A 27175-nucleotide genomic window follows, 5' to 3' on the forward strand; every position below is an offset into this window, starting at 1 on the left:
TGATGATGTGGCAGGAGGATTTTTAGTGCTGATGATGTGGCAGGAGGAGTTTGTGGCTGGGCTATTGTTGAGCTATTGCTGGGCGAAAGCCACTGGAGATGCCCTAAAATGATTAGCGTTGCTGATTGGTACACGTGGAAATTAGCATTCAGTTTTCCATAAACTTTTGAACGTTAAATTAAGCGCTTTTAATTTTTTTTACTTATACTTTGAGGTATAAAAATTGCAGTTTTTACGCTTATAGCTTTTATAAAAATATCAAGGTTTCACTAATATTTTTAAAAAAATTCGTGCATATATTATGCGTAAGTTAGAGTTTCGAATGTGATTGGTTCACTTGAAATCGATCCACGTGCGTCTAAGATGTGTAGTACTATTTGATTCTCTCGAAATTGGTCCATAATATCATTTGATGTATTAACTTGATTTATCTCAATGTTTTGAGATATTTACTTGATTTTGTACTATACAAAAACATTGAAATCATGCAACAACATTTTCAAACTCTGTTGAAATCATTGACATTTTAATGTTTTGATACCCTTCATTAGTTTCGTATAATTGAGATGTTGTCCCATATGCTACTTTTGTTATAAAAACGAATGTTGCAAAATACTATCGATAAAAAACATAACACAATGGAGTATATTTTTTCCATGATTTCCAGACAATAATAGGATCAAATAGAAACAGATGAAGCAGTGTCAAAGTTATGGATTACCTTGGGCAGTACGAAAGTGTGACTTGTGATGGATCAACATCAAGGCTGGGACAAGGATTGAGCTTGATCGAGCTCATTAACACAGCAGCTTACAGTAGCCGTCCGATTGAAGTTAGTTAGGATCTTTTAATCTTAGCCGTTGGTTTCTTACTAGCCGTTAAGATTGAGTATTAGTATAAATAGTTGTTTTAGTTTGTTTGAGCAATTAATAGCTCATTTTGTATCTTCCAGATTTAATCCGCAATCAATAAGAGTTTCTTGTTTCTCAAATTGAACTTCATCTTCCTCGAGTGTTCTTGCGTTTGATTCTAACAATTGGCGCCGTCCGGTGGGAAAGCTTGAATTATCGATTACGTGTAGAATCGATTGGTATTGGTTGGAATCGGATCCACGACGCAAGAGATGGCTTCAAGATTCGAAGCTGATAAGTTTACGGGCAAAAACGACTTTGCCTTATGGAGAATGAAGGTTCGTGCTCTGCTTACACAACAGGGATTGTCCTCGGCTTTGACAAAGGAGGTCAAGAAAGGAACTGAAGAGGGGGTTCCGGATGCAAAATTGGCCGCGAAGGAAGAAGAGGTCGAGGCGAAAGCGTTCAGCACGATAATATTGTGTCTCGGGGATAAAGTTTTGAGAGAGGTATCCAAAGAAACAACAGCGGCAGGTATGTTGGCAAAACTTGAAGATCTATACCTTACAAAATCTTTAGCGAATAGATTGCTTATGAAACAGCGATTGTATTCGTACAAATTTGTGGATGGAAGACCAATTTTAGAGCAGCTAGAGGAATTCAATAAGAATGTTGATGATCTTGAGAACATTGATGTTTCTATTGGAGATGAAGACAAAGCTATCTTGTTATTAAACGCACTTCCTCAAAGCTATGATCAGCTGCGTGATGCAATCCTATATGGCCGGGAGAAAACCGTCACGCTTCTTGAGGTACAATCGGCTTTAAGATCTAAAGAATTGCAGAGAGGAGATGCAAGAATCAATGATCCTGCATCAGAAAGTCTAAATATCAAGAAGTTTAAGGGAAAGAAGTTCTTCAAGAAATCAAATGAGCCATATAAGCCAGCTTTTCAGTCTGATCAGAAGGAGACTCGTGCTTGTTTCTGGTGTAAAAAGCCCGGTCACTTGAAGAAAGATTGTCACGGTTGGAAAAAGAAAATGGCGGAGTTGGGTGGGAAGGCTGTGAATACTGCCCAAGCAGTGGTTGAAGATGAAGCTCCAGTAGGTTTGAATGTTATGGAGCATATGGAGAATGGTTCTTGGATCATGGACTCCGGTTGCAGCTTTCACATGACTCACAACCTCCACTGGTTTGATGATATAAAGGAAATAGCTGGCTCTGTAATTCTTGGTAATGATCAAGTTTGTGAAGTAAAGGGTATAGGGACCATAAAATTAAGAGCTGAGAATGGTCGAGTTATTATCTTGGGTTCTGTCAGATTTATACCTGCTGTTAAGAGGAATTTGGTGTCACTTGGTTCTCTTGAGAGTAAAGGATGTAGAATGGTATCTGAAAATGGTGGAATGACAGTAAGCAAGGATGGGAAAGTGATCATGGAAGCCAAGAGGAGAGGCAGCTTGTATTACATGGATGCTACTGTCATGGTAAATAATCTGAGTGAAGCTCATGTTGCAATATCTGATAGCTTGAAAGTTTGGCATCAGAGACTTGGCCACCCTGCCATGGGGACAGTGAAGGAGCTGGTTAAGAGAGGTTTTGTCCGGTGTGAGGATTCTGGAGTTGATCCTACTGAATGTGAAGAATGTGTGTTGGGAAAGGCCAAGAAACTGCCATTTCCCAAGGCAGTGCACAATTCTACAAAACCATTGGATTATGTCCATAGTGACTTATGGGGACCAGCTCAAGTGAAGTCTATTGGTGGGGGGAGATACTACATGAGCATTATAGATGATTTCACAAGAAGAATCTGGATTTACATACTGAAAGAAAAATCTGAGGCTCTGGCTAAATTCAAAGATTGGTGCATTGAAGTGGAAGCTTGGCTGCTTAAGGACTGATAATGGTTTAGAGTTTGTGTCTGGTGATTTTGATACATTCTGCAAATCCAAAGGCATCAAGAGGCATAGAACCGTGCCTATGAATCCACAACAAAATGGAGTGGCAGAGAGAGCCAACCGCACCATCCTTGAAAGAGTGAGATGTATGTTGATAGTAGCCGGGTTGGAGAAGAAATTCTGGGCTGAAGCAGCCTCTACTGCAGTGAAATTGTTGAATATGTGTCCCTCATCAAGTATAGATGGAGATATTCTAGATGTAAGGTGGTTTGGGAGACATGGAAACTATGAAAGGCTCAGGACTTTTGGTTGTAGGGCATTTGCACACATCAAGCAAGGAAAATTGGAGGCTCGGGCTCTTAAATGCATTATGATTGGATACCAACCAGGAGTAAAGGGGTATAGATTATGGTGTGTGGAGCCTGGGAATGGCAAGATTATCATCAATAGAGATGTTGTCTTTTGGGAGTATGATCTGCCTTTCAAGAAGAGATCTGATGTCTCTGATACTGAGCATGAGGTGACTTCAAGAATTGAGGTGGAGCTTGGTGAGAATGAACAAGATCAAGATGATGAAATCACAGATGTTCATGATGATGCTACTGGTATTTCACAATCTCCACAGCAGACACATCAGTCTACTGCATCCAATGACAGAAGCTGGAAGTTGGCAAGAGATAGAGTCAGAAGAACCATCAAGCCATCTACCAAATATTCTGATGCTGAATTTCTATTTTTCTGTCTGATGGTGGCAGAGGAAGTAGAATACTCGGAGCCCAGTACATATGAGGAGGCTATGCAGTGTAAAGAGTGGGAGAGTTGGATGCAGGCAATGGTGGAAGAAATTGACTCACTACTTAAAAATGGTACTTGGGTACTAGTTGAGAAACCGAATGGAAGAAGGGTGGTGAGTTGCAAGTGGGTCTTCAAGAAGAAAATTGAAGGTGCTGATGGGGATAAGGTGAGATATAAAGTCAGATTAGTGGCTAGAGGATTCACACAAGAGTATGGGATCGATTATGATGAGGTTTTTTCTCCTGTGGTGAAACACACCTCCATAAGAATTCTGTTAGCTATTGTTGCAAGAAAGGACTGGGAGCTTGATCAATTAGATGTCAAGACAGCCTTTTTGCATGGTGATTTGAAAGAAACAATATACATGGCTCAGCCAAACGGCTTTGTGAAAGCAGGGGATGAGAGAAAAGTATGTTTGCTGCAAATGAGTATCTATGGATTAAAGCAAGCAAGCAGGCAATGGCACATGAAATTCAATGATCATGTGATGAGAAATGGCTTCACAAGGTCGGCTTATGATGAGTGTGTTTATATAAAGAAAGCAGGAGGAGCTGTGGTTGCATATCTACTATTATATGTAGATGATATGCTCTTGGCTGGAGCTGATCTGGAAGAGATAAGGAAAGTGAAGACTGATCTCAAGGTTGCTTTTGAGATGAAGGATCTGGGACCCGCAAAAAGGATTCTTGGTATGTCTATAGTGAGAAAGAGAGAGAGGAGGCAGATATTCTTGACTCAATCTGACTATGTTTCAAGACTAATCAGTAAGTTCAAGATGGGTAATGTGAGAGAGGTTTCAGTTCCAATGGGGCAGCATTACAAGTTAACTACTGAGCAAATGCCAAAATCTGATGAAGAAAAGAAACAAATGCAGAATATTCCCTATGCAAACATCATTGGAAGTGCTATGTATGCGATGATAGGCACACGAGCAGACATAGCTCAAGCAGTCTCTGTGACCAGCAGATACATGTCAAACTATGGAAAAGAGCACTGGTCTGCTTTAAAATGGCTGATAAGATACTTGAAGGGTGCCACAGATATTGGAATTATGTTTGATGGAGTGGCTGCTTGTGAGGGTGATGCTTTGGTTGGCTGGAGTGACTCTGATTATGCAGGGAATCTTGACACCAGGAGGTCCCAATCAGGTTACTTATTTACTCTATATGGTTCTGTGATAAGTTGGAAGAGTAGCCTTCAAGGAGTGGTTGCCTTATCAACAACCGAGGCAGAGTTCATGTCTCTAACAGCAGCAGTTAAGGAGGGGTGTTGGCTAAGGGGAATTCTGGAGGATTTTGGTGTAAGTCAGAAAGTTGTGAGCATTGGTTGTGATAACAACAGTGCATTATGTTTGGCAAAGCATTCAGTTTACCATGAAAGAAGTAAGCACATTGATGTGCGGCTACACTTCATAAGGGAGAAGATTGAAGAAGGAGAAATAAGGGTGTTCAAAGTAGACACTTCTAAAAATCCAGCAGATATGCTGACTAGACCTCTACCAAAGGCGAAGCTGGATTTATGTATGAGGTTAGTTGGTTTGCAGAGGGAAATCAAGGCTGAGTGATGGCTGATGCTTGATGATTGAGCCATCAAGGTGGAGTTTGTGACTTGTGATGGATCAACATCAAGGCTGGGACAAGGATTGAGCTTGATCGAGCTCATTAACACAGCAGCTTACAGTAGCCGTCCGATTGAAGTTAGTTAGGATCTTTTAATCTTAGCCGTTGGTTTCTTACTAGCCGTTAAGATTGAGTATTAGTATAAATAGTTGTTTTAGTTTGTTTGAGCAATTAATAGCTCATTTTGTATCTTCCAGATTTAATCCGCAATCAATAAGAGTTTCTTGTTTCTCAAATTGAACTTCATCTTCCTTTCTTGCGTTTGATTCTAACAGAAAGCATTTCCATTTCTTATGCCTAGAATATTTGGCATAAGTTTTTTGGTCTAATTTGTTTCTAGTAGATGAATTCTAAGATTAAACATTTGCAAGACTATAAAAATATTCCAAGTTGTTGTAGCATGACTACAGGGAAAGATATACCCGCATATATTATAAAGTTCCACAAGAAAAACAGCAACACCCAAACATCTCTCATAACAACCATACAAGATATAAGATGTCTGATGTCCAAGTTGAAACAATGAAAAAAATCAAATTAAAAATTGCTTTAAAAACTACTACTATTTGGCAGGTCAAATAAGACGAATGCAAGAGACAATTCTCTCCCACCAACCATATCAACATGCCCATGACCCATCTAAAGCTAGTAATTAGCATTTCTCAGATTTACATGGATAATCAGATATATTCTTGAATCCATACTGGATAACAGAACAAACTAAGCCACATCATATATATATATATATATGTAGATTTGAATTGATATGTTTCATATCTAAAAGAAGGCATATGTAAGACTTGTCATTTACCTGCTCCATAATCAAGGTTCTCTATGTTTGAATGAAGATATTCATGCAACTTTAGCAGCTTTTTGTTCTCTTGTTCGACTTTCTTGTCTAGGTCATTAAAAAGGTAAGTTTATCTGCTTCATCCATACGGTAAAATGGATCACTCACTTTGAATACAATCTCCTTAAGCCTTTCATCCTTCATCCATTCAAGTTCACTTTCTGAACCCGATTTCCGACTTGCTTTCTCCTTTGCAAGATGATAACTATCTCTGAAGCCAGCTCCAATCTTGTCCACAATGGGCTCCCATTCATGGAAATTCTTTTCCATCCAGGTTTCCTTACTTACTAATGGAGCTAGCTCTGTAGTTTTATCATTAACTTCATCAGCAGTAGTAATTGCAGACTCTTGAAGACCTACTGATGTTTCATTCTTTGGAGTATCTTCAGATTTATGGTTCGTGAGCTGAGCACTTTTTCTGTCTGGAGTTGGCCAACTTCGTCAACCTTAGTAGATTTAGAATTTCGTATGTCGCCCAATAAGGATGATGTATCACTTGTGGTATTACAAGTCTGGCGAGTCTAAATATCTTCTTTTGCCTTGGGGATGTTGTGTACGGATACTCCAGAAACTTTTTTAGAGATACTAACATCATAACCTGAGGATATTCTCAATGTTTCTGAATCTATCCACATCTCCTTGTGAAGTTTCACTATCCATGCTGTAATCTTCAAATGGATATGAAAAGTCATCTAGTCCACTTATAGAGATAGGATCATTGGATATTCTCGATGTTTCTGAATGATTTAGGCTATCCACATCTCCTTGGTTCACCTCTGGTGTTTGATGCTTCCTCAAAAGGTACTCCCTTGCTTCCTTGGCAGATTTTATGGTACTCAGTTTTCATTGCTCACTTCAGGTCTCAAGCTTTTAGTGTCATTATGGATGATGCTATGGAGATCTATCTCACTCACATTCCTCATCTGAAGCTACACTAATGGACAGTTCAATATCATCGTTTGTGTCTGTGTCAGTGACAGGCATATATCTTCTCTCCTTTCATCAGAATCTTCAGCGGATGCATCCTCCTCACTAGGAAGTTCGTTTTCTGAAGTTGTATTGGAGTTTTGAAGACCTTCTCTTCTCTCAGCGTCACAGGCATGCCTTGCCATTGCCGTGATTTCTTCAATTTTCCCCTGAAGTTCATTTCCCGATATTTCCAGTTGATTATTAAATCTCTTAGCCTTAATAATGCTATTAACAAGTTCTTCATTATCAAGTCATGAACAACACAGCTTTAGGATCTACCTGCACCAGCATTACTTCCTCACTACCTTCCACCATCTTCTCTTCCTCCTTTCTTGCTTTCAGTTTCCTTCGCAGCATATCCTTCTCCAACGCTGTGCATTCACCTCTACTATCATTGCCAACAGTGAACAGCCCCCTAATTGCCCAACTAAAAGACAAGCCACATAACAATAGCACCCCAATTCTTGACATACTTGGAAATGAAACTGGCACCCCAATTCTTGACATACATTGAAATGAAACTATTTATTTCAATGTTCACGAATTTGATGCCTTACTTTTTAAGGAGTATATTTTTGTGTATATAAAACCTCAAATTCTTATTTGATTTCAGACTAGTTCTCAAAATGTGCAGATAATCAAATTCTCATTGTATATTTCACAATTTGCTGACTTTCAAACAACACACGAGCTGCCTGAGATGAAACTGTTTCTTACAGCAACAAAATACTACATGGGCTTATGAGATTCAGACATTTAGTGCAAACTCCAACATAAATTTCAACAAATTGTCATAACATACAGTTGTGGTATAGCAACACATTTTCAGATTTGAAGTTACATCTTTCTGAAAGGGAAGAAAACAACCCAAAAAGAACAACAAATGAAGCAGCACTTAGCTGCAGAAATTGGGTATGCAAGCTCCACCATCTGGGTTCTGTTGTTCCTTCCATATTCGTCCCGTTACACGAAGCTTAAGCTCTTTCCTGTCTCCTCCTGAGAAAAAGAGCGCCATATTCCGTTGTATGATTAGGCCGTCGTGGCTGTCCCTGACCTTCCGATGACTATCTCTGATGCTCCGAGGGGTGCCTTCCCAGATAAGCTTCCGACCGTTTCCCCCAACCTCCAAACTGTAGCTGTAGTTCCGGGCATCCATCTCGTCTCCCATGAATCGAAGAAAGGCCATGTACACAGGAGCCATGCCCAGTTGGAAAGCTTCAAAATGTAGGCAAAAATACTGGCCAAAACAATGGAATACCTGCATAAGAAAACAAACAAGGTCTTCATCAGCATTTCTAAGATTTTACTGGTGAAGGGTGTGATTTTGAGGGATTGTAAGTTCCACTCAGATGTCATCATAGATGAGTTCACTAGCACCCTTCGAATGCAAGTTTCTTGATAAGTTCTCAGTATAAGCTACTCTGCACAAGATTCCTAGAATTCTAGGGGTGAAGGATACAATTCAAATGGATTTCGAAGTTCCACAAGGATTAATTCGTTCTAGATTGCAGAAGAGCTCATTATCATCCTCTGAATACAAGTTTCTTAACAAGATTTTGTAAAAGCTAAGACAAGAATTGTGCTCTGGAGTCTAGACAAGATTTCTCAGAATATTACTGGTGAAGGGTGGAATTTAGATGGATCCAAGTGCTAGAAAATGTTCATCAATTACAACTTTCTTGATAAGTACTTGATTTAAGCTAAGACAAAAATTGTAATCTGCACAGTAACCAAGATTAGTTCTTGAGGAACAATCATTTGTGGAGAAATACTCACAGTCAGCATCCATGTAGCATTCTCTACATCCCGGGGATTTGATTTAACATAGCGATGATTGAATGTGCATCCAGAATGCATATCCACTTTGTGATCATCTCGTAAGTGAGCAACTAGATATGGAATATCCCCACCCACGCAGCACTCTGATCCAGCATAGGGACAGGTGTAAGGCCTAAAATTGCAGGCAGCATCGTGTTTCAACTTACTATAATAAGGAAAGATCTCAGGGCATCCAAGGGTGGAATACTTGCAAGGAAGTTCAAGTGATTCAGCAACTTTTTCTAGTGCTAAACATCTTATATCACCAAGCTCGTGCCTACAAGTCGGACATTTATTATGGACCCTTACTTTACATGTCGAACAAATGGTATGACCGTTGTGACACTGCAGAAAATGAGTTTGCATTAGGACAACCAAACAAATAAGCATAATCTGCATAAAAGTGAGCATACCTATACCAGCCAGATTAATTTCGTTTGAAGGCAATCTATCAGAAAGGGGGCTGCAAAGGCCCAAACAATCAAGGAAATTCACATCTACATATTTCATATCAATAGCTTGAAGGTCAAACGCTTATCCATTAAACATCAATATGCTCAAATTTCATCAGTGTAAGTCTCCTGTCGGCGTTCTACTACAGCAGATGAAATTTATAGTAATGTATTAAAATGCCTCTCAAGTGAGGTGGTACGCCCCTGAACGTATCTCACGGTGATAATTTTCGCTCAAATCTGTTTTTGTTTTCTATCTCCAAATCACAATTCTCCATAACTATGCAGAAAGGGAAACAAACAGATTTTAGCAGACCAGTATAAACCCCAAGTTAGGATAAATTTCCAAGGGTTTAAAGCTATTCTTTTTCTTATCTTCCCTAACATGATCAAGGTAGACAAAAAGTTCATTCAAATGGCAAGCTTTTTTGAAATATGAGAAATGAATTTCATATGTTTGCCGGAATTCAACCAAATCGGCGAACCCTAAAATAAGAAAGGGGAAAATTTTGGTGAACCCTAAAAAGCAACTATTCACAAATTCATCCCAAATCTAAGTCATCGGGATCAGATTCCATAAATTTCCAAAATTGCAGGTAATTCCAAAAATTCCCAACCTAAAGTAGTAGCAATCAACACGATACCACAAAATCTAAATTATGAGAATAAAACAACAAGAAAGGTTCAACCTTGGAGCATATAAACCCATCGCGATGGCATCTAGAAACCCATTTCCCTAAAAGAAGAGGAATGGAAGAGAGAAAAACCTGATGAATTGGAGGGTACATAGAATTGGTGCAAACAGGGCATTCAAGAAGCTCGTGAACACTCGTAGCGGGATTGATAACCATCCCATTCAGATTATTGGTGTTGATATTAGTGTGAGATGGCTTCGAAGACGAAAACTTAGAAGAGATCTCATCTTCATCCATCAACCCATCAGTTACGCATTCAATGCTGGATTCCATTCTGGAAAAATTGTTTACTTGTTTGCTCAGATCAAACGGCTGATCATTTGAGGAAGTTGGGGGGTGAAAGTGCGAGGAATTATCTGGAGAAATTTTGTAATTGGGGATTTCTGAGAGTTGTTTTTTGAGATTTTAATATGATCGTGGAATGGCAACAGGAGCCGTGCTTTACTTGATGGAGCTCTCTTTACTTTTTTTTATTTTGTTTTAGCTTTTGTTTGAAAAATGCGTGTGTGTGAGAGAGAGAAAGATGGTATCTTGGCTGGGAAAAATTACAAACAATTTGATTTTCTTTTATAGTAGTATTGATTTGCAAAATTATTAGAAATTCACTTATTTTAAGAGCACATGCAATAGGGTCGCATTTTGTAGCCTTATTGCAGGCTTTTTTTTAGGTTGCAACTATGTTAACCACATTCTAGGGTGACTTTAGAGCATCCGCAATGGTGCCCGTCCCGACAGACGTCCGACCGGCGTATCGGACTTCCGTGCGGGACGTCCGCCATTGTGCAAAGGTGACGCGGATACGGACGTCCGCTGCGGATACCGGAGTTCCGCGGCGTTCCCGGGACGTCCGTGGCGACGTTCTTGCGGACGTCCGGCATTGCGTTGACTCCACGGACGTCCCGATTATTTTATTATTTTTTTTTCAAAAATTCTATAAATACGGCTCGTTGAATTTCATTTCATTCGCCCCACTTGTATTAACGAGTACCACTCTCTCTAAATACTTTCTTTCGAAGATAAATGGAGCACCACGATAGTGATTCCCCCGCCACGAGCGAGTCACAGGGACCGATCTTTCCCGTTGGCGGAAGTACCCCAATGCCCGCCACAATGTCCGGAATGGCGGCGATGATTCCCCAACCCCAAATGACTGCGGGGATGATGCCCGGGTACTACAACATGTACCCGCCTTGGTATGGGATGATGCCCCAAATGCCCGGGGTGAGTGCCGGAATGACCCCAATGCCGGGGATGATGCCGCCCCAGATGCCCGGGATGATGATGCCTGGATGATGCAGGGCTCGCCTGTCGCTGCGGGGGGAGTATACAGGGGGTCCCCCAATCACCGGTGGACAATGTCTATCGCCCCTATATGGATTTACTGTCGACGGAAACCCCCTGAGTACTCCTCTCGAGACTCAGTTCACTGGCATCGAGACGTTCTCGATGGAGGAGTTGGGGCTATCTTCGATCCGGGATTCTCCCATAGACGCACCAACAGCGACAGGGAGGAGGGGGAGGACAGGGAGAGGGAGGGGCAGGGGACGGGGCACTACCTCGCCTGCGACGGGGTACGATGGTGAGGCGGTGGCCGCTGAGGTGGGGGAGGAATCCAGCGGGAAAAAGAGGATCGTCTGGAGCACAGAAGAGTGCATCGCCCTTGCGAAGGCGTGGATCAGTATAGTGGAGGATCCATATATCGGGGCTAACCAGCATATCGATAGGATGTGGTGGCGCATTAGCCAAAGCTACCTCCAATTCAAACCGCCAGGGAAGAAGCCTCACAACGGAGAGCAATGCCGGAAATAGTGGGAGCGGATGAAGAGGCATCTCAGCCGATTCGTCGGCATTTACACAAACAACCTCCGCTCGGCAACCATCGACATGTCTGCCGAGGATGTGAAGCATCTGTCTCACCATCAGTTCATAGACGCTGCGGCAGGCTTCGGGAAATTCAAATATTGGGAGGTGTATCTTGTGGTGCAGTCTTCGGGCAAGTTTACTATGGGTGTTGAATCTGGCTGGCCGAAGTGGACGAAGATCAGCGCCTCCGGGGAGTACAGTAGCAGTGCTGGTTCCCGCAAACTCCCCCCCGGCGAGGCAGAGTTACCGACACCTTCATCGTCGGCCCGCCGCCGTCGCCCGGTGGGGCAAAAGTCCGTGGCGCGTATGGCGATTGGAAGCGCCAGCGGGTCCGCCGAGGCCCAATCGACAGCTCCTACCCAAAACGATCCCCTCACTCGCCCGCGTCGCGCAACATGAAACCCTGTTACGTGCAATGGTTGAATGGCGGACATCGACTGATCTCCATTACAGGTCGTCGCTGAAGGATATCATAAACAATATGCGGCGCGATTTGGGGTTGGGAGACATGGCGGAGAATGGCAACGAGGGGACTACCGGCAGGGACGACGAGGGTACTGGCGGCGGGGAATCCTAGGAGTGAGACAGCGGGTTTTTTTTTAACTATGTAATTTTTTTTAATAATTATGTATGTTTTTTTTGTACTATGTATGTTTTTTAAATAAAGTGGTTGCAATTTCTCTGTATTTGTGTCGAAATTTTAATTCCGTAAATTGTTTAATTTGGTGAATTTGTGAATTTTTTATTATTGTGAGAAGTCCGTCGGGATGTCCTTGGGGATGTCCGCCACTGTGTAGTGGGATGTCCTTATGACGTGGCAGTGCAGTGGGAAGTCCTTATGACGTGGCAGGAGGTGTTTTTGGGAGGTCCGCAGGGATGTCCGCCGGGACATCCGCACCACTGAAGATGCTCTTAGAACATTTCCAACCATTTACACTAAACTCGAACTCATTTTATTGTAAATATCATATCAAATATGATTTTACTTCAACCACTTATACTAAACTCAAACTTAAAAAAATATTCTTCATATTATGTTTTTTTTACTCATAAAATTTGAAAAAGTTTTTTATTTTGGTTTAGTGTAAACCTAAAGATTAGTATTTTTTACTCAAAAACCAAAAATAAGATTGATTTTTTAGTACCATTTGAGCTAGTTACTTATCTCATTTTAGATTTTAGTATACGTTCTTATTCAGCATTTTGCAGTTGCATCAGTTTTTCTCTTTTTTAAAATTAATTTTATTAAATTTTAATGCATTATTTTATCTAAATATACTTTCATTATTCGTCTTCGCATTATACTAGCTCCAATTTTGTTTTCGCCCTTTTTCTCCTAAACGAGTTTCGGCGCTAGCAACTCTTCTTTCGATTCGGCTTCGGAACCTGAAGAAGAGTACATGAAAGAGAACTATTAGTATGACAGAAAAATAGAAGGAACGCCTATGCAAATCCATCGCCAAGCACGTCGTTGTTGCTGAACGACTAGTAGTAGTGGACTCTTTCCTAAACGACGAATCAATCGTCGAGTGTGGGTTGGCTATTTTGATCGAAAAATAATAATAATAATAATAATAATAATAATAATAATAATAATAATAATAATAATAATAATAATAATAATAATAATAATAATAATAATAATAATAATAATAATAATAATAATAATAATAATAATAATAATAATAATAATAATAATAATAATAATAATAATAATAATAATAATAATAATAATAATGAAATTGGTTAATTGAATGTGTTCTTGTTGAAATAATTTTTTTTTGATATGATAAGGAAAAAATGATTATGGCTGAAAATGAAGATAAATCATGAATATTACTATCTCCGTCCCACAATAAGAGTCAACTTTTACTTTTATTATAAATAGTAAGTAAATCTCACATTCCATTAACTCATTTTATTCACATTCATTATGAAACTAATAAATAAAAGTGGGACTTTTACTCCACTAACTTTTTCAACTCACTTTTCTTTATATTTTTTAAAACTCTTGTCGAGTCAAATGTGAACTCCTATTGTAGGATGGAGGTAGTATTGCACACTTTACTATTATATGGACTACTTCCTTATTCCATAATCAACGGTCATATTTTTTCATTTCTAATCATTCATAACAATTAATTTTATATTTATAGTATTTCTCTAATGAATTAGACCTTACTCTCTATTTAGTAATATTTCAATGGTTTTTTTCTAAATATTTCTAGTATCATCTATTGCCAAACTACTTATACTAAACTGAGGGGAGTAGAATAATATCTATATCAGCTATTATGAGTGTCATGGTTTGGATATATTTTAAAAAATATAAATAAATATGAATTAAATATGAATTAGAAAAAATTGGTGCGAAATATACTATGAATTTTATAATGAAATGTGAATAATTAAATGAGTGTTGGAATCGTGGTCCGGTCAACGCAATTGGATGGGGTCATACAAGTGACGGATTATTTAATTTTGAAACAATTAAATAATTTATAATCGATCTACGCTCCGAGCCTCCGAGTAGATGATTGTGGTATATTCACTTTCTCTAAACCGATTCCTGGTGAGTGAGAAATAATATATTAAAATATTTCACAATATATGGAGACATGGAATTAATTAATTAATTTATCTATTTTGGACACGTGGACAAAACAATGTGGCAAATGAGCATACGGATAAAGCTTCGTAGAATGCGTGCACATTGTTCGGGTCGTCCAGATACATCTCTGGAATGAACAACTACGTGAGAGGTGTCTAGGTACATCCGTTCAGGTTCATGCTCCATGATTGACATTGTAACGTTTGTAACCGCCGACCGTTACAATTAGCCTTAATGTGTGCTTTGACTTCACCTCCGCATGCATTGGATTTGGCCTATAAATAGGCATGCATACTCTTGCATTCTCTACACCACTTCACAAGCATACAAAACATAAGCTCCCTCCCTCTCTTGCATTGTTCTTCTGTCGAAGCTCTGCCATCACCTTCATCTAGTTCGCCAGAGCTCTACTGATAGCGGTGCTGCTTCATCAGAGACGTAGCCGTTTTATCTTTGCGGACGAAACGCCAATCCGAGAGCACTACCGGGGCGTATCTCGTCTTGCGGAAAGAGGACTCCTCGACTCGGCTAATACTGTTCACGGTTTACTGTTTCATTTTCCGTTGTGATTTCGTTTCAGTTTTTTCCATTTTGTATTCCTTCTTTTGAGTTGTATTACGCCCGGTTATCTCTTGTAATCCAGAAACCCACAATGGGTTAGTTGAACATAATTATAATGATACTATTATTGTGGATGTAGGGATCACACTTATTTCAGATTCACTAATTACTGAGACCTCTTTGGTCTTGTAACAAGATAGCTCAGTCAAACTATCAACCAAGCGACTGATGTTACAAGAAATCTAGCTATTACAGTTGTCAACAAATAGCTAAATCAGAGAAGTAATCTTGGACTTGAAAGCTCCAACATCCTATTGAAGAACCTGCACACTCAATACTCAAGTTAGTAACACAAGGAAAACAGATCCAAACAGATCTAGTGCAATATTCAAGGAAGATAACAAGAAACAACTAGAAACACCAATAGATCACAGAGAATGTCTCAGAGACCCGCCAATAGAGTAGATCTATTCATCCAGATCGAAGATCCAAGGGAGCACAGGAAGTTCCAACTGTGAATCACCTCACACACTAGAGAACAACACTCTCAAACAGAAACCCTAGTTTTCCAGAAAGTAGGCAACCGAAGTAGTTGTCATCACAAACACTCACACAAGATCTAACACTTGAAAACCCATGAAAGATCACAGAGCAACACACTGGAAATCATCACACGGATGAAGAACACTGAGGGAATCACAATCGCCAGAGAGCTTAGAGAGAGGGAGAGTTAGAGAGTGAAACAGCTGAGAGGAGAGGAAGAGGTATATATCTCACAGGAAATTGGGCTAGGGCAAGTTACAGGCCCAAAGTCATCTGGGCCAATTAATTCTCAGGCCCAAATGATGTCCACCAATTATAATAGCCCAATATAACCAACATGCTCCACCTTAGACATCATTCCGGGAAACCAATCCCACTATTGGCTAAGGTTAAAATTCATCACAGCCTACAAGGTAGTCCCCACAGCACTAAGAACAAAGTCCACAAGCTTTAGGGAAACCACCAGATTTGCCTAATAGGCTCCAGAGGGGCTGACACCCATTAGCCTATAGGACTTAATGCCTCCAGCCACTAGTCACCCTTACCACAGTAGACTAAGTGACTGAGGTCTTTTACCCCCGGGACATGCACCTATCCTAGGTCAAAATGCAAAAACTTAATGCAGAAAATTAGTTTTTCAAGAGGTAAGCATTTAGTACCCATGTCAGCTGGGTTCTTATCTGTATGCACTTTAGAAAGAAAAACTTCACATTTTTTCTACAATATCCCTAATGTAATTAAACCTAACATCAATGTGCTTAGTTCTATCATGGAAAACAAGATTTTTACACAGCTAAATAGCATATTGAGAGTCAGAGAACACAACAAGAGGATTTTTCACAAAATTCAGTTCAGAAAGTACTCCCTTCAACCACAATGCCTCTTTCATAGCTTCTGTAATGGAAATGTATTCTGACTCAGTAGTGGATAGGGCCACTATGTGCTGCAGTTGTGACTTCCAACTAATACATGACCTACACACAGTGAAAACATAGGAAGTGGTGAACTTCCTCTTATCTCTGTCATTAGCATAGTTAGAATCAACATAACCAGCAAGTTTGACACCTTCTTCACATTTAGAATAGCACAAACCATACTTTGCAGTATGCTTGAAACGAGGATTTTTTAACACGTGTGCACAGAAATAGATCACTGCAAGCGCTTGGTCAAGACACCACGCTCCTTAAATCCACTAGAGCACAAGGTCTAGGAACTTAAGAGAACATAAAGTGCTTGGTCGTTGGACACACATCGACTCCCCTTCAAAAAATATAAATCCCTCAACCCGAATACTATGAATTAGTATAGGGAAGTGGGGTCGATCCCACAGAGATGGACTCGCAAAGTAGTGCTCAGAGACTTTGGACAGACAAATGGCTGCTGCCACGCAACAAAAGGGTTGAGAATTTTAAACTAACTCTAGACCTAGGCAGAAAATGTAAATGCTAGACCTAGGACATGTTAAACTTGTAAATTCAGACTTCGACAACAAGAAACATAACCACTTCCTAGACAGTGTAAACAACTACCTAATCTAGCTAAACAGAATATGACTGAAAGTGGGGACCATAATTCCAAAAATGGCAAGTACGGAAAGAACTGCAGATTAACAAACTCTGACGCTAGCTCGCAGCAAAATGCATCCTCTCAACCGAATTAAACTTGCAGATGAACAAAACAGAGCAAAAAGCGAGATTCGACAGAATATAGAGATTTGGTCGTCGTTATCTTGCTGCAACTCGGAAAAACATCAGATCTGCGTACACTAGACGGAATGAAAGTAAAACACGTAAACTAAGCATGAAAATCAGATCGAAACTACTCAGATTCACGTCAGAATACTTGATCCACTCCGGATCCAAGACATCCGAACCCAACAACCAACAAATCCAGCAAATCCAATCAAAATTCTTCCACAATCCAACTCCAATCTCCCGGATCTGACCATTAACCTACAATAACTCAGTAAACAGCTGCGAAACGCATCCAACTCAGACAATTTAAAACTCCAAAATCTCAATAAGCGAAACGATCAAACCAGAAATCAACACAATCGCCATAACGGAAAATCAAACTTGCATTTAAACCAGAAACTATTCGGTGAAAACAGCGAACCGAGCTTCGAACAACGAAGCTCGGCAGAGTAAGTAAAATGCGGAAAGCGGAAAATAAATTGTTTCTTCGCTCCTAACAAGAGCGGTGTTACACCATATCGGAAGCTAAGATGAAACCCGAACGTGCGAACTGAGATCTCCTCAGAACTAGTATCAAGTGTGTGTGTGGGAAAGTGAACTAAGCAACAGGCTGTGGTGAGGTCTCCCCCGAGAAGATCCCTCCAGCTTGCATGCTTCTGCCTTTTATAGATGCGGACATAGCCCTTGAGTCTTCGTAGAAATCCCTATTCTACCCTTCAACTCTGGAGCTTCCTCCGTCGAGCAATTCTCTTCATAATTGTTCACTAAATCGCCAGTTCCTCGACCTTGTGATTTTTTGGTCTTCTTTCCTGGACCTGGCGAATTCCTTCACACACCTGGCTTAAAACGTGCGTTAGTCCTAGTAAAATCACGAATTAAATCCCTAGACCCATGCATGAAATTAGCCTTATCAAACTGCTCACACTTAAACCATGCTTGTCCTCAAGTATGAAAGACAAGAAAAAGAAATAAGGCGAATTTCAATGCACGCCCCCCCCCCCAAGTACTATTCTACAAACAAAACAGACTCCTAGACCTAGACAACTACAACACGAAACACATAAAAATCACAAAAGAAAGAAAACACATAAGCGCATAAACTGGTATTTTCCTAGCAGCCATCCCCACAAGTTTAAGGTCAATCCAAGCGTTTACAGCCTCAGATTCCTCCCCCTCCCTTCTTCTGTCTAGTCAAGTTGTCAGTTCGTCAAGATAGCCTTCTGACTTCCCAATTGTTAGATTCACTCGATCACTCATTCCTCACCAGGGATGTTAGGATCGGATCGCTCTTAAGTTAAAGTTACTCCACTGATGCATCGGGTTATGAGAGTTTCTCCTTCCTACCGTCTCCTTTTTATTCCTGGGTCTGGTTACTACTGCTTCCTGCCCTTATTTTTTTTTTTTTTTTTTTTTTCCTGGACTTCGTCCAGCTTATACCTCCGGTTTTATTATTTTAACTCCTCCCCTGGACTTCGTCCAGCTTATACCTCCGGTTCCTGGACTTCGTCCAGCTTATACCTCCTTTTCCTGGACTTCGTCCAGCTTATACCTCCTTTATTCTCTACTCCCTAAGCATCAAGTGGTAGCCCATTCTTTTTACAAGTTAGCTCAAAGTGTATAGGCTTATAACTCGCTCTTATAGTAGGGCTGCACAACTGGGTTATCTAAGGCATCCTCTATCGTTCTTACTTCATCCAACTGACTTTGATTTATTAAGAGAAAAGGATTCACAATTTAGCATGTATTTTCTCTTCAATTACTCTCCCTAAGGGGCTTTTTGCTATTTATTTTACCAGTTATGCAAACACGAAACCTAAAAAAAACTTCTACAAACTCCTAGACCTAACAGAATATGTACAAGACACTAACTGCACTAACTGCGTCCCCCCTCCCACTTCATTTATGCTTGTCCCCAAGCAATCCGTATGAAGTGGAAAGCAGGCCAGTTAGTGGCGACATGAAACGAACTCAACAAAACACAAACTTCTCACACTTAGACCAAGCATTGGGCTAAGTGGGAGAAGGAACAACATACAACACAAAACATGTTATGACATATAACCCCTTCTCACACTTAGACCAATGCTTGGTCTAAGTGGAAGGGTTCAACACATATATACAGAACCTAGCATGCTGGCAGGTAAAACAGAAATAAAACGAAAGAACTGTTAAATAAAAGAAAGAAAAAGTTACTTGGGTTTGAGGGGAAATTCAATTCGGTGTCTGGCCCCCGTGGGAGCCAAACTTTGGTGGCACCGTCGGCTGGGTCACCTTTGCTTTCTTCCTGGCCGGCATCTCCGGCTTCTCTGGTCTGTCATCAGTAGGTCGGGGTATGGCTGTCCTCAGGATCACGGGTCTAGCGGAAGAGGGGGTGATGTGAGGCCTCGGGCCTTGTGATGGCTTCTGCGCGGATACACTTCCTGGACTTAGCGTTGTAATGTTGCCGCTAGACCCAGGAATAGTTTCTGATGCATCCGGGAACTTTTTGTGCAGCCATTTCAGCATGGTCGTCATCAAAGCAACACCCTCCGCCATCCTGTTGGTTTGCTCACTTGACGAAGCCACCCAATCGGTGATACGTCCCCTCAGGACTGCGGCCTCTTCCCTGCTTTTTCCGAATTCCCTTCGGATCTCAGTCATTTCCTTGCGTACCCCGTCGATTCCTTTCCTTACCTCCTCAACTTCTTTCTGAACTCCCTGAACCATCAGCCTGACTTCGTCCTCAGTGGCTTGATCCTTTACCTCCACACCATCGGGTTCCTGCTTGACTTGTGCCTCTGACTTACCGACCTCATAAAAACACACCTCCTTCCCTCGGGCGATCAGCAACCCCTTGTTGAAAAAAAAGTCGAAATTGAAGACTTCCGGGGCTGAGCACATCTTTACTACACGGCAGGCCTTGCTGATTTTAATTACAATGTTGCGCTGCAAATAGGCCCCGAGAAGATGGCACGTGTACAGATGCCTGGACGGGTTGGAGGTGACTTGATGGCAGGCTTGGGCTAACCAATAACCCAAATGAACTCGTACTCCTGTGGCCATGCACCACGTAAAGTATAGGTCGGCGGTCGTCAGGGCGTTGTTGGCAGTGCCCATCAAGTTGTAGCTAACAAAAGTTTGGGCGAATCGCAGGACCCGATTTTCTATATGGTGTGCCTTCGAAAAACTTGTTTTAAATTGACCCACTCTTGAGTGAGTCAAGAACTCCCACGCACCTTGTGCCTGAAATCCTGGCGTCAACTTCGGCGGACCAACCATTCTGTCGTTCCACAGGCCCTCATCATCTTCTGTTCTCGTTAGCAAGCCCATCCGCAGCGTCCACTCCCGGATACTCATCCTATGTTCTTCATTAAAAAGCCTGAAAGCTATGGAATCCGTATCCAAATCGGCGGTGGATTTGAACCGGAAGGTGGAAAAGAATTCACGGGCCGCGTCGACTGGAACTTCGAAAGTGCTGTGCTTTAGTAACCAATCAAAACCGATTGCATCTATATACCCCCTGAACTCATCGTTAGAGCTAATATGTTTGAGTTCCGCCGGGTGGTACATTTTTCCGGACTTCGCCACCTTTCCCTCAGCACTCTTTTCCTTGTATATGGCCACACGTTTTGGATCGTCAAATCTTCTCATATCGTCTAGCAGCTCTTTTGTAATCCAAATCTCCGTCGGCTCAAAGTTCAGTACATCCTCGTCTTGCTCCTCCTCTGAATCACTGGACCTGGCAGGATTCTCGGGCTCTGTGGCGTATGGTACCTTGGCGGGTGGAGGAAGTGGGGATTCAGTAGATTTCCCCCTCTCCTTCTCGGTCGAGGAGGAAGCAATTTGTTTCCCTTTCCTCTTCTTAGCCCTCGCGCGGCGCCCCTCTTCGTCACTCTCCCTTCCACTCGGCCTGGGGGAGTCTTCCTGCGCAGACACGGCTGTCGCTAGGTCCAGCGTATCCTTTTCCTTTTGTTGGGCAGATACGTCAATGTCATCAAGAATACTCCGACGTGTCCGTCTCCTTGTTTCCCTTAGATTAAGCTGCGAATCGGCCTCCTCAGAGACCTCAGTTAAATCCACTATCATGTTGAGTCCTGCATCGACAGTTTCTTGAGCACCCTCAGAATCGAGTGCTCCACTTTCCTCTGCTAACAATGGGGTTGCCCCTGTGATATAAACAGGGGTTTCTAACCCCGTAAGATTTCCTTCAGGTTGGGCTTCAGTGCCCACAGATTTGTCGGGAGTCCTTCCCGCATCAACATCTTCCTTAGTAAATTGGGCTTCATCGCCCCCAACTACGTCTAGGGTTTCCTTTTCTACATCCTTCTCAGAATTTAGGGCTTCTCCGCCCACTTGAACATCATCATCATCAACAACGGCATCCCTCTCAACAGACGCCTCCAGAACAGGGGTTTCCCCCTCAACCCTACTAACAGTAATAGCGGTGTACTCAACTACCGCAACAAGAGCATCTACCCCCCCAACAACACTCTCCACCAAATTCACAGCAGAAATATCAAGGTTTACTCCCTCTGAAACACCATCACCTCCAAACTTTAAAACAGGGGTTTCCTTCTGAGAATCAGAACCTAACCTGGGTTCACTTACGGCCAATAACGTCAGTCCCGCGGCCAGATCTGTCTCTACTTCGCGAATCTTCGCAATGGGTGATCCTGGAACGGCGGGCACTGCATCGTCCTCCGGCCTGGTGGCGGTTTCTGGGACTGTGTCCTGGGCAGAGGTGGTTTCTTCTGGAATAATGGTAGCAGCCTCCGGTGCGGTTTCTTGTACAGCAGTGGGTGGTGTCTCGACAACCTCCGGTTGTGTCACGGTGGTTGTTGGAACGGCTGGCATGGGTTGTCCCATTGCAAACATCGCGAACGCTTGCATCGCTTTATCGGCCCCTCCGAACTTCTGAAATAGTTCATTCATGAACTCCGCCGCACTCTTCTCGGCGGATCCAGAAGCGCTGCTGGTTCCTTGTTGGTTATCCATGGTATTCTGCAGAAAATTTTGAAAAGAACTTGGGCGAAATTTTCAGATTAGGGTTAGAGAGAGATTGAAATTTGGGGTTTTTGATTTGGGAGAGAGAATATTTGGAGAGAGAATGAGTAATGAGAAAATAAGAAGGCCAAAACCGATCATAGTGTAGGCATTGGAGAGGACAGTTTCCTTTTGCAGGCGGGTGCAGGTGGTGACGCTAGCGACCGTACGCCTCCCCATAAAGTGCTCTTTGAAATCCGGACCGGTGCCAACTCCCTCCAAAACTCTTTTACCCCACAATTCCTTGCTCAAGTAAATTCCTTCTGCCAAAACACACTAAAAGAAAACATCAAACTAAAAAAACAAATATGAAACGCCAAACTCCCCGGGTCTAGGATATGACAGCATCAAAAACATTCCCGATGGGTCTGGTGTTTCGAAAATATTTTTGGAAGAATAAAATTTTTTATTTGTTTGGATTTTTCTTGATTTAAAGAAAGCAATTAAATATTTACAAAATTGTTGTCAAGTGTTCTCAAAATTTCCTGGATCAGGGTATGGTCAAACTTTTAATTACTAGACCCAGGAGATATTTTAAAAACACTTCCTTCCTAGACTGGTTAGGTGATATCAAAGAGTGCGCGTAGTGGCACTTCGTCCACTACACACAACTCTGAGCTATCCCTAAAGACATTTATCCTATGTCCATTGACAAGAAAAGGTATGGAATTTGGTGCACTTCCCTGGATTTCAACTGCTCCGTTTGCTCGAAGTCCCATGATGATGTAAGGCCCAATCCATTTAGACTTTAACTTTCCAGGCATCAACTTGAGCTTGGATTGAAACAAAAGGACTTTCTGTCCTACCCTGAGTTCCTTGACCCGGAGATTTTTATCATGCCAAAGCTTAGTTTTTTCCTTATACCACATGGCAGATTCATAAGACTCAAGCCGTAACTCTTCCAGTTCCTGGAGCTGCATCTTCCTCTCTTCTTCACAAGCCTGCGGATTCATGTTGATCTCTTTGACCGCCCAGTATGCTCTGTGTTCGATTCCCACGGGTAAGTGGCACATTTTTCCGAATACCAACCTATATGGTGACATACCAATAGGTGTCTTATAAGCTGTCCTATAAAGCCCATAATGCATCATCCAGTCTCTTACTCCAATCCTTCCTAGACGGGTTCACCGTTTTTTCGAGAATGGCCTTTATCTCCCTATTTGATATTTCTGCCTAGCCGTTGGACTGAGGATGATAAGGTGTAGACAACCTATGGTGGACTCCGTATTTCTTCATGAGAGCCTCTATTGTACGGTTCTTAAAATGGGTTCCTTGGTCTGAGATGACAGCCCTAGGGATCCCGTACCTGTTGAAAATGTTAGACCGCAGAAATTTGGCTACTTCCACAGCTTCGCAGGAGGTCGTAGCTTTTGCCTCTATCCATTTCGAAACGTAGTCCACCGCCACAAGTATGTATGTATTCCCATATGAAGATGGAAATGGACCCATAAAGTCCATACCCCAAACATCGAAAATCTCACAAACAATCACCGGAACTTGTGGCATTTCGTCCCTTCTAGAAATTCCTCCAATCTGCTGACACCTTTCGCAATTCTGGCAGAATTCGAATGCATCCTTATGTAATGTAGGCCAGTAGAAACCACTGTCTAGAACCTTCCTTGCAGTCTTCCTAGGTCCAAAGTGACCCCCACAAGCTAAAGCATGGCAATGATTCAGCACATCCCTTTGCTCCCACTCCGGAATGCATCTCCTAATTACCTGGTCAGCTCCCATTTTCCAAAAATACGGATCGTCCCAAAAGTAGTATTTGGCTTCACTTTTTAATTTCATCTTCTGGGCCCGGGAAATTTCGTCGGAACTGGGCACTTCTCTAGTGACCAAGTAATTTGCTAGATCAGCGAACCATGGCTCTGCATTCGCCTGGCATTTCCTTTTTTCAGCATCTCCTGGACCTGTTGCTGCCATTACTTCTTCCCAATTGATAGGTCTAGGAGAATCGTTAAAATAATAAAGATGTTCTTCCGGGAACGCATCAGGTATTGCTTCATCCGTCTCACCTTGGTAAATGCGACTCAGGTGATCAGCCACCTTGTTCTCCGTCCCCTTCTTGTCTCTGACTTCCCAGTTAAACTCCTGTAACAGTAACACCCATCGGATCAACCTTGGCTTAGACTCCTTCTTTGCCAGTAAGTACTTTATCGCAGCGTGATCTGTGAAGACTATCACCCTCGACCCGAGCAGATATGGTCGGAATTTTTCAAAAGAGTACACGACTGCCAACATTTCCTTCTCCGTGGTGTCGTAATTTTTCTGGGCTTGATTTAGCGTTTTTGACGCATAGAAAATCACGTAACTTTTTCCGTCAACTCTTTGACCTAGCACCGCCCCTACTGCATAGTCACTCGCATCGCACATGATTTCAAACGGCAAACCCCAATCAGGTGCTCTGATGATGGGGGCAGATACTAATCTGTCCTTCAGCAGCTGAAAAGCCTTAATGCATCCCTCATTAAAAACAAACTCAACATCGTTATGCAACAGATGAGTGAGTGGCTGAGCAATTTTGGCAAAATCCTTTATAAATCTCCTGTAGAATCCTGCGTGACCTAGGAATCCCCTCACTTCTTTTTGATTTGTCGGGTGGGGCAGTTTTGATATCACGTCCACTTTTGCTTGGTCCACCTGTATGCCCCTTTCCGATACTACATGCCCCAGGACAATTCCTTCAGGGAACATGAAGTGGCATTTCTCGAAATTCAAAACCAAGTGCTTCTCTTGACATCTTCTCAGCACTACATCCAAGCTCGCCAGACATGAATCAAATGAATCCCCGTATACAGTGAAGTCGTCCATAAAGATCTCGATGCAATCTTCCAGCAGGTCTGAGAAAATACTCATCATACATCGTTGAAAAGTGCCTGGTGCATTGCAAAGGCCAAACGGCATTCTCCGATATGCATACGTTCCGAACGGACACGTGAAAGTTGTCTTCTCCTGGTCCTCGGGGTCCACGTAAATTTGGAAATACCCACTATATCCGTCCAAGAAACAGAAATATTGCTTGCCTGCTAATCTCTCCAGCATCTGGTCAATGAATGGAAGGAGAAAATGGTCTTTCTTGGTTGCCTCATTTAATTTTCTGTAGTCAATGCACATCCTCCAACCGGTGACTAGCCTGGTCGGTACCAACTCATTCTTGTCGTTCTTGACAACCTGGATTCCCGACTTTTTGGGTACCATGTGTACTGGGCTAACCCATTCACTGTCTGGTATGGAATAAATGATTCCTAGGGATAACAACTTCAATACCTCCTTCAATACCTCTTCCCTCATATTGGGATTCAATTTGCGTTGAGGGTCTCTGCAGGGTTTCGCTCCTTCATTTAATCGAATGTGATGCATGCACAGATCAGGGCTAATCCCTACCAAGTCAGAAAGTGTCCAACCAATAGCGTTCTTGTTCCTTCGGATGACTTTCAGCAGCTCCTCTTCCTGTTCCTTGATCAAGTTGCTGTTGATAATCACCGGAAAAGTCTCATTCGCCTCAAGGTAAGCATACTTTAGGCCTGGCGGAAGTGTTTTCAACTCCTTCTTGGGAACATCTTTTTCCTGGGGCAGGGGGTTCTTTTCTGCTGCTCCAGTCGTCATCCCCTTAGTCGATCCAGGAAGATCTTCCTTGCTTGCCCCATAAAGTGTCTCCCTCGATCTGGCTAGCTCGGGCTTGGTGCAAAATTCCAGAATTGCTTCTGCTAGCTCTTCATCTGACAACTTGCTCGTATTCATTGCTTGGCACCAACTGGCCACCTCCCTATCAACAGCATGACTCATCTCTGAGTTCTCAATCTGTCCCTGCATTAATTCAGTCTCGAGGTATTCCTGGACCAAGGGGTTAATGATATCTACAGAATGCAAATTTTCAACATCAAGTGGCTTCTTCATTGCCTCATCTATGCTGAATGTATATTTATCCCCATTGTAATCGAGACAGATAGTACCATCAAAGACATCAATGATAGTCTTAGCAGTTCGCAGGAAAGGTCTCCCCAATAATACTCCGCCAGACTCTACAGACTCATTATCGCTCATCTTAATCACATGGAAGTCAGCCGGGTACAGGAAGTCGTGTACCTTGACTATTACGTTCTCGAGCACTCCTTCAGGGCAGATGCATGACCTGTCCGCCAATTGGATCACAACCTTCGTATCCACCATACCTACTCCCACTAACCTCTTGTATATGGACAGGGGGTAACACATTTATGGATGCTCCCAAGTCACACATAGCATGCTCAATTTTTACATCGCCGATGGAAATAGGCAAGGTGAACATACCTGGGTCATTGCATTTCGAAGGCATCCTCCGCTTCTGAATTACCGCGGACACATTCTCGCCTATCAAGATTTTTCCACTAGGTCTAGCCTTCCCAGCTATAAACTCTTTGATGAACTTGCTGAAAACTGGCATTTTCAAAGCCTGTAAGAAGGGTAGATTTATCTCCAGTTTCCCGAAAATATCCATAAGATCCACTGGCTCATCCTTCTTTTTCTTTGCCTCTCCTCGGTTTGGGAAAGGTTTTGGTCGTTTCCCGGTTCCGGAACATTCACCTGCTGAAGATTCATCGACTCCTTTTTTCTCTACCAATTCCAGTTCTGGATCTAGGAAAAATGGTTCGATTGTCCTGGGCAGCCGTTTCTCTAAATCTCCTGCCTGAAGTTCATCTCTAACTGCAGGGTTGCTTTCAACCGAGTTTCTTGATTCAGTGGTTTTTTCCTCTGTTTCCTTATCCTTAATGGGGGTCGTGACCTCTCTGTACCTCATGACCGGCCCTTCGTACTCCTTCCCAGATCTCAGCGTGATCTGGCTAATATTGGCTTTGTCAGGTGGTCTTACCGATGCAGGAATCTTGCCCTCGTTTCCCCGCATATCACTCAAGGAAGTAGCTATTTGAGACAACTGTTTGGCCAACATATCC

General features: G+C 42.2%; 1 protein-coding gene across 1 annotated transcript; it reads right to left on the reverse strand.

Moving 5' to 3' along the window:
- Positions 1–7737: 7737 nt before the first annotated feature.
- LOC121795287 (E3 ubiquitin-protein ligase SINAT5-like) lies at positions 7738–10436 on the reverse strand. The gene is made up of 3 exons (XM_042193791.1): positions 10020–10436; positions 8759–9145; positions 7738–8240 (listed from the first exon to the last, which is right to left on the reverse strand). Exons 1-3 carry the CDS (start codon positions 10218–10220, stop codon positions 7878–7880), a joined length of 951 nt encoding a protein of 316 aa, XP_042049725.1. The 5' UTR covers positions 10221–10436; the 3' UTR covers positions 7738–7877.
- Positions 10437–27175: the final 16739 nt, after the last annotated feature.

The sequence above is a fragment of the Salvia splendens genome, chromosome 3 (genome assembly GCF_004379255.2).
Source record: "Salvia splendens isolate huo1 chromosome 3, SspV2, whole genome shotgun sequence".
NCBI classification, from domain to species: domain Eukaryota; kingdom Viridiplantae; phylum Streptophyta; class Magnoliopsida; order Lamiales; family Lamiaceae; genus Salvia; species Salvia splendens.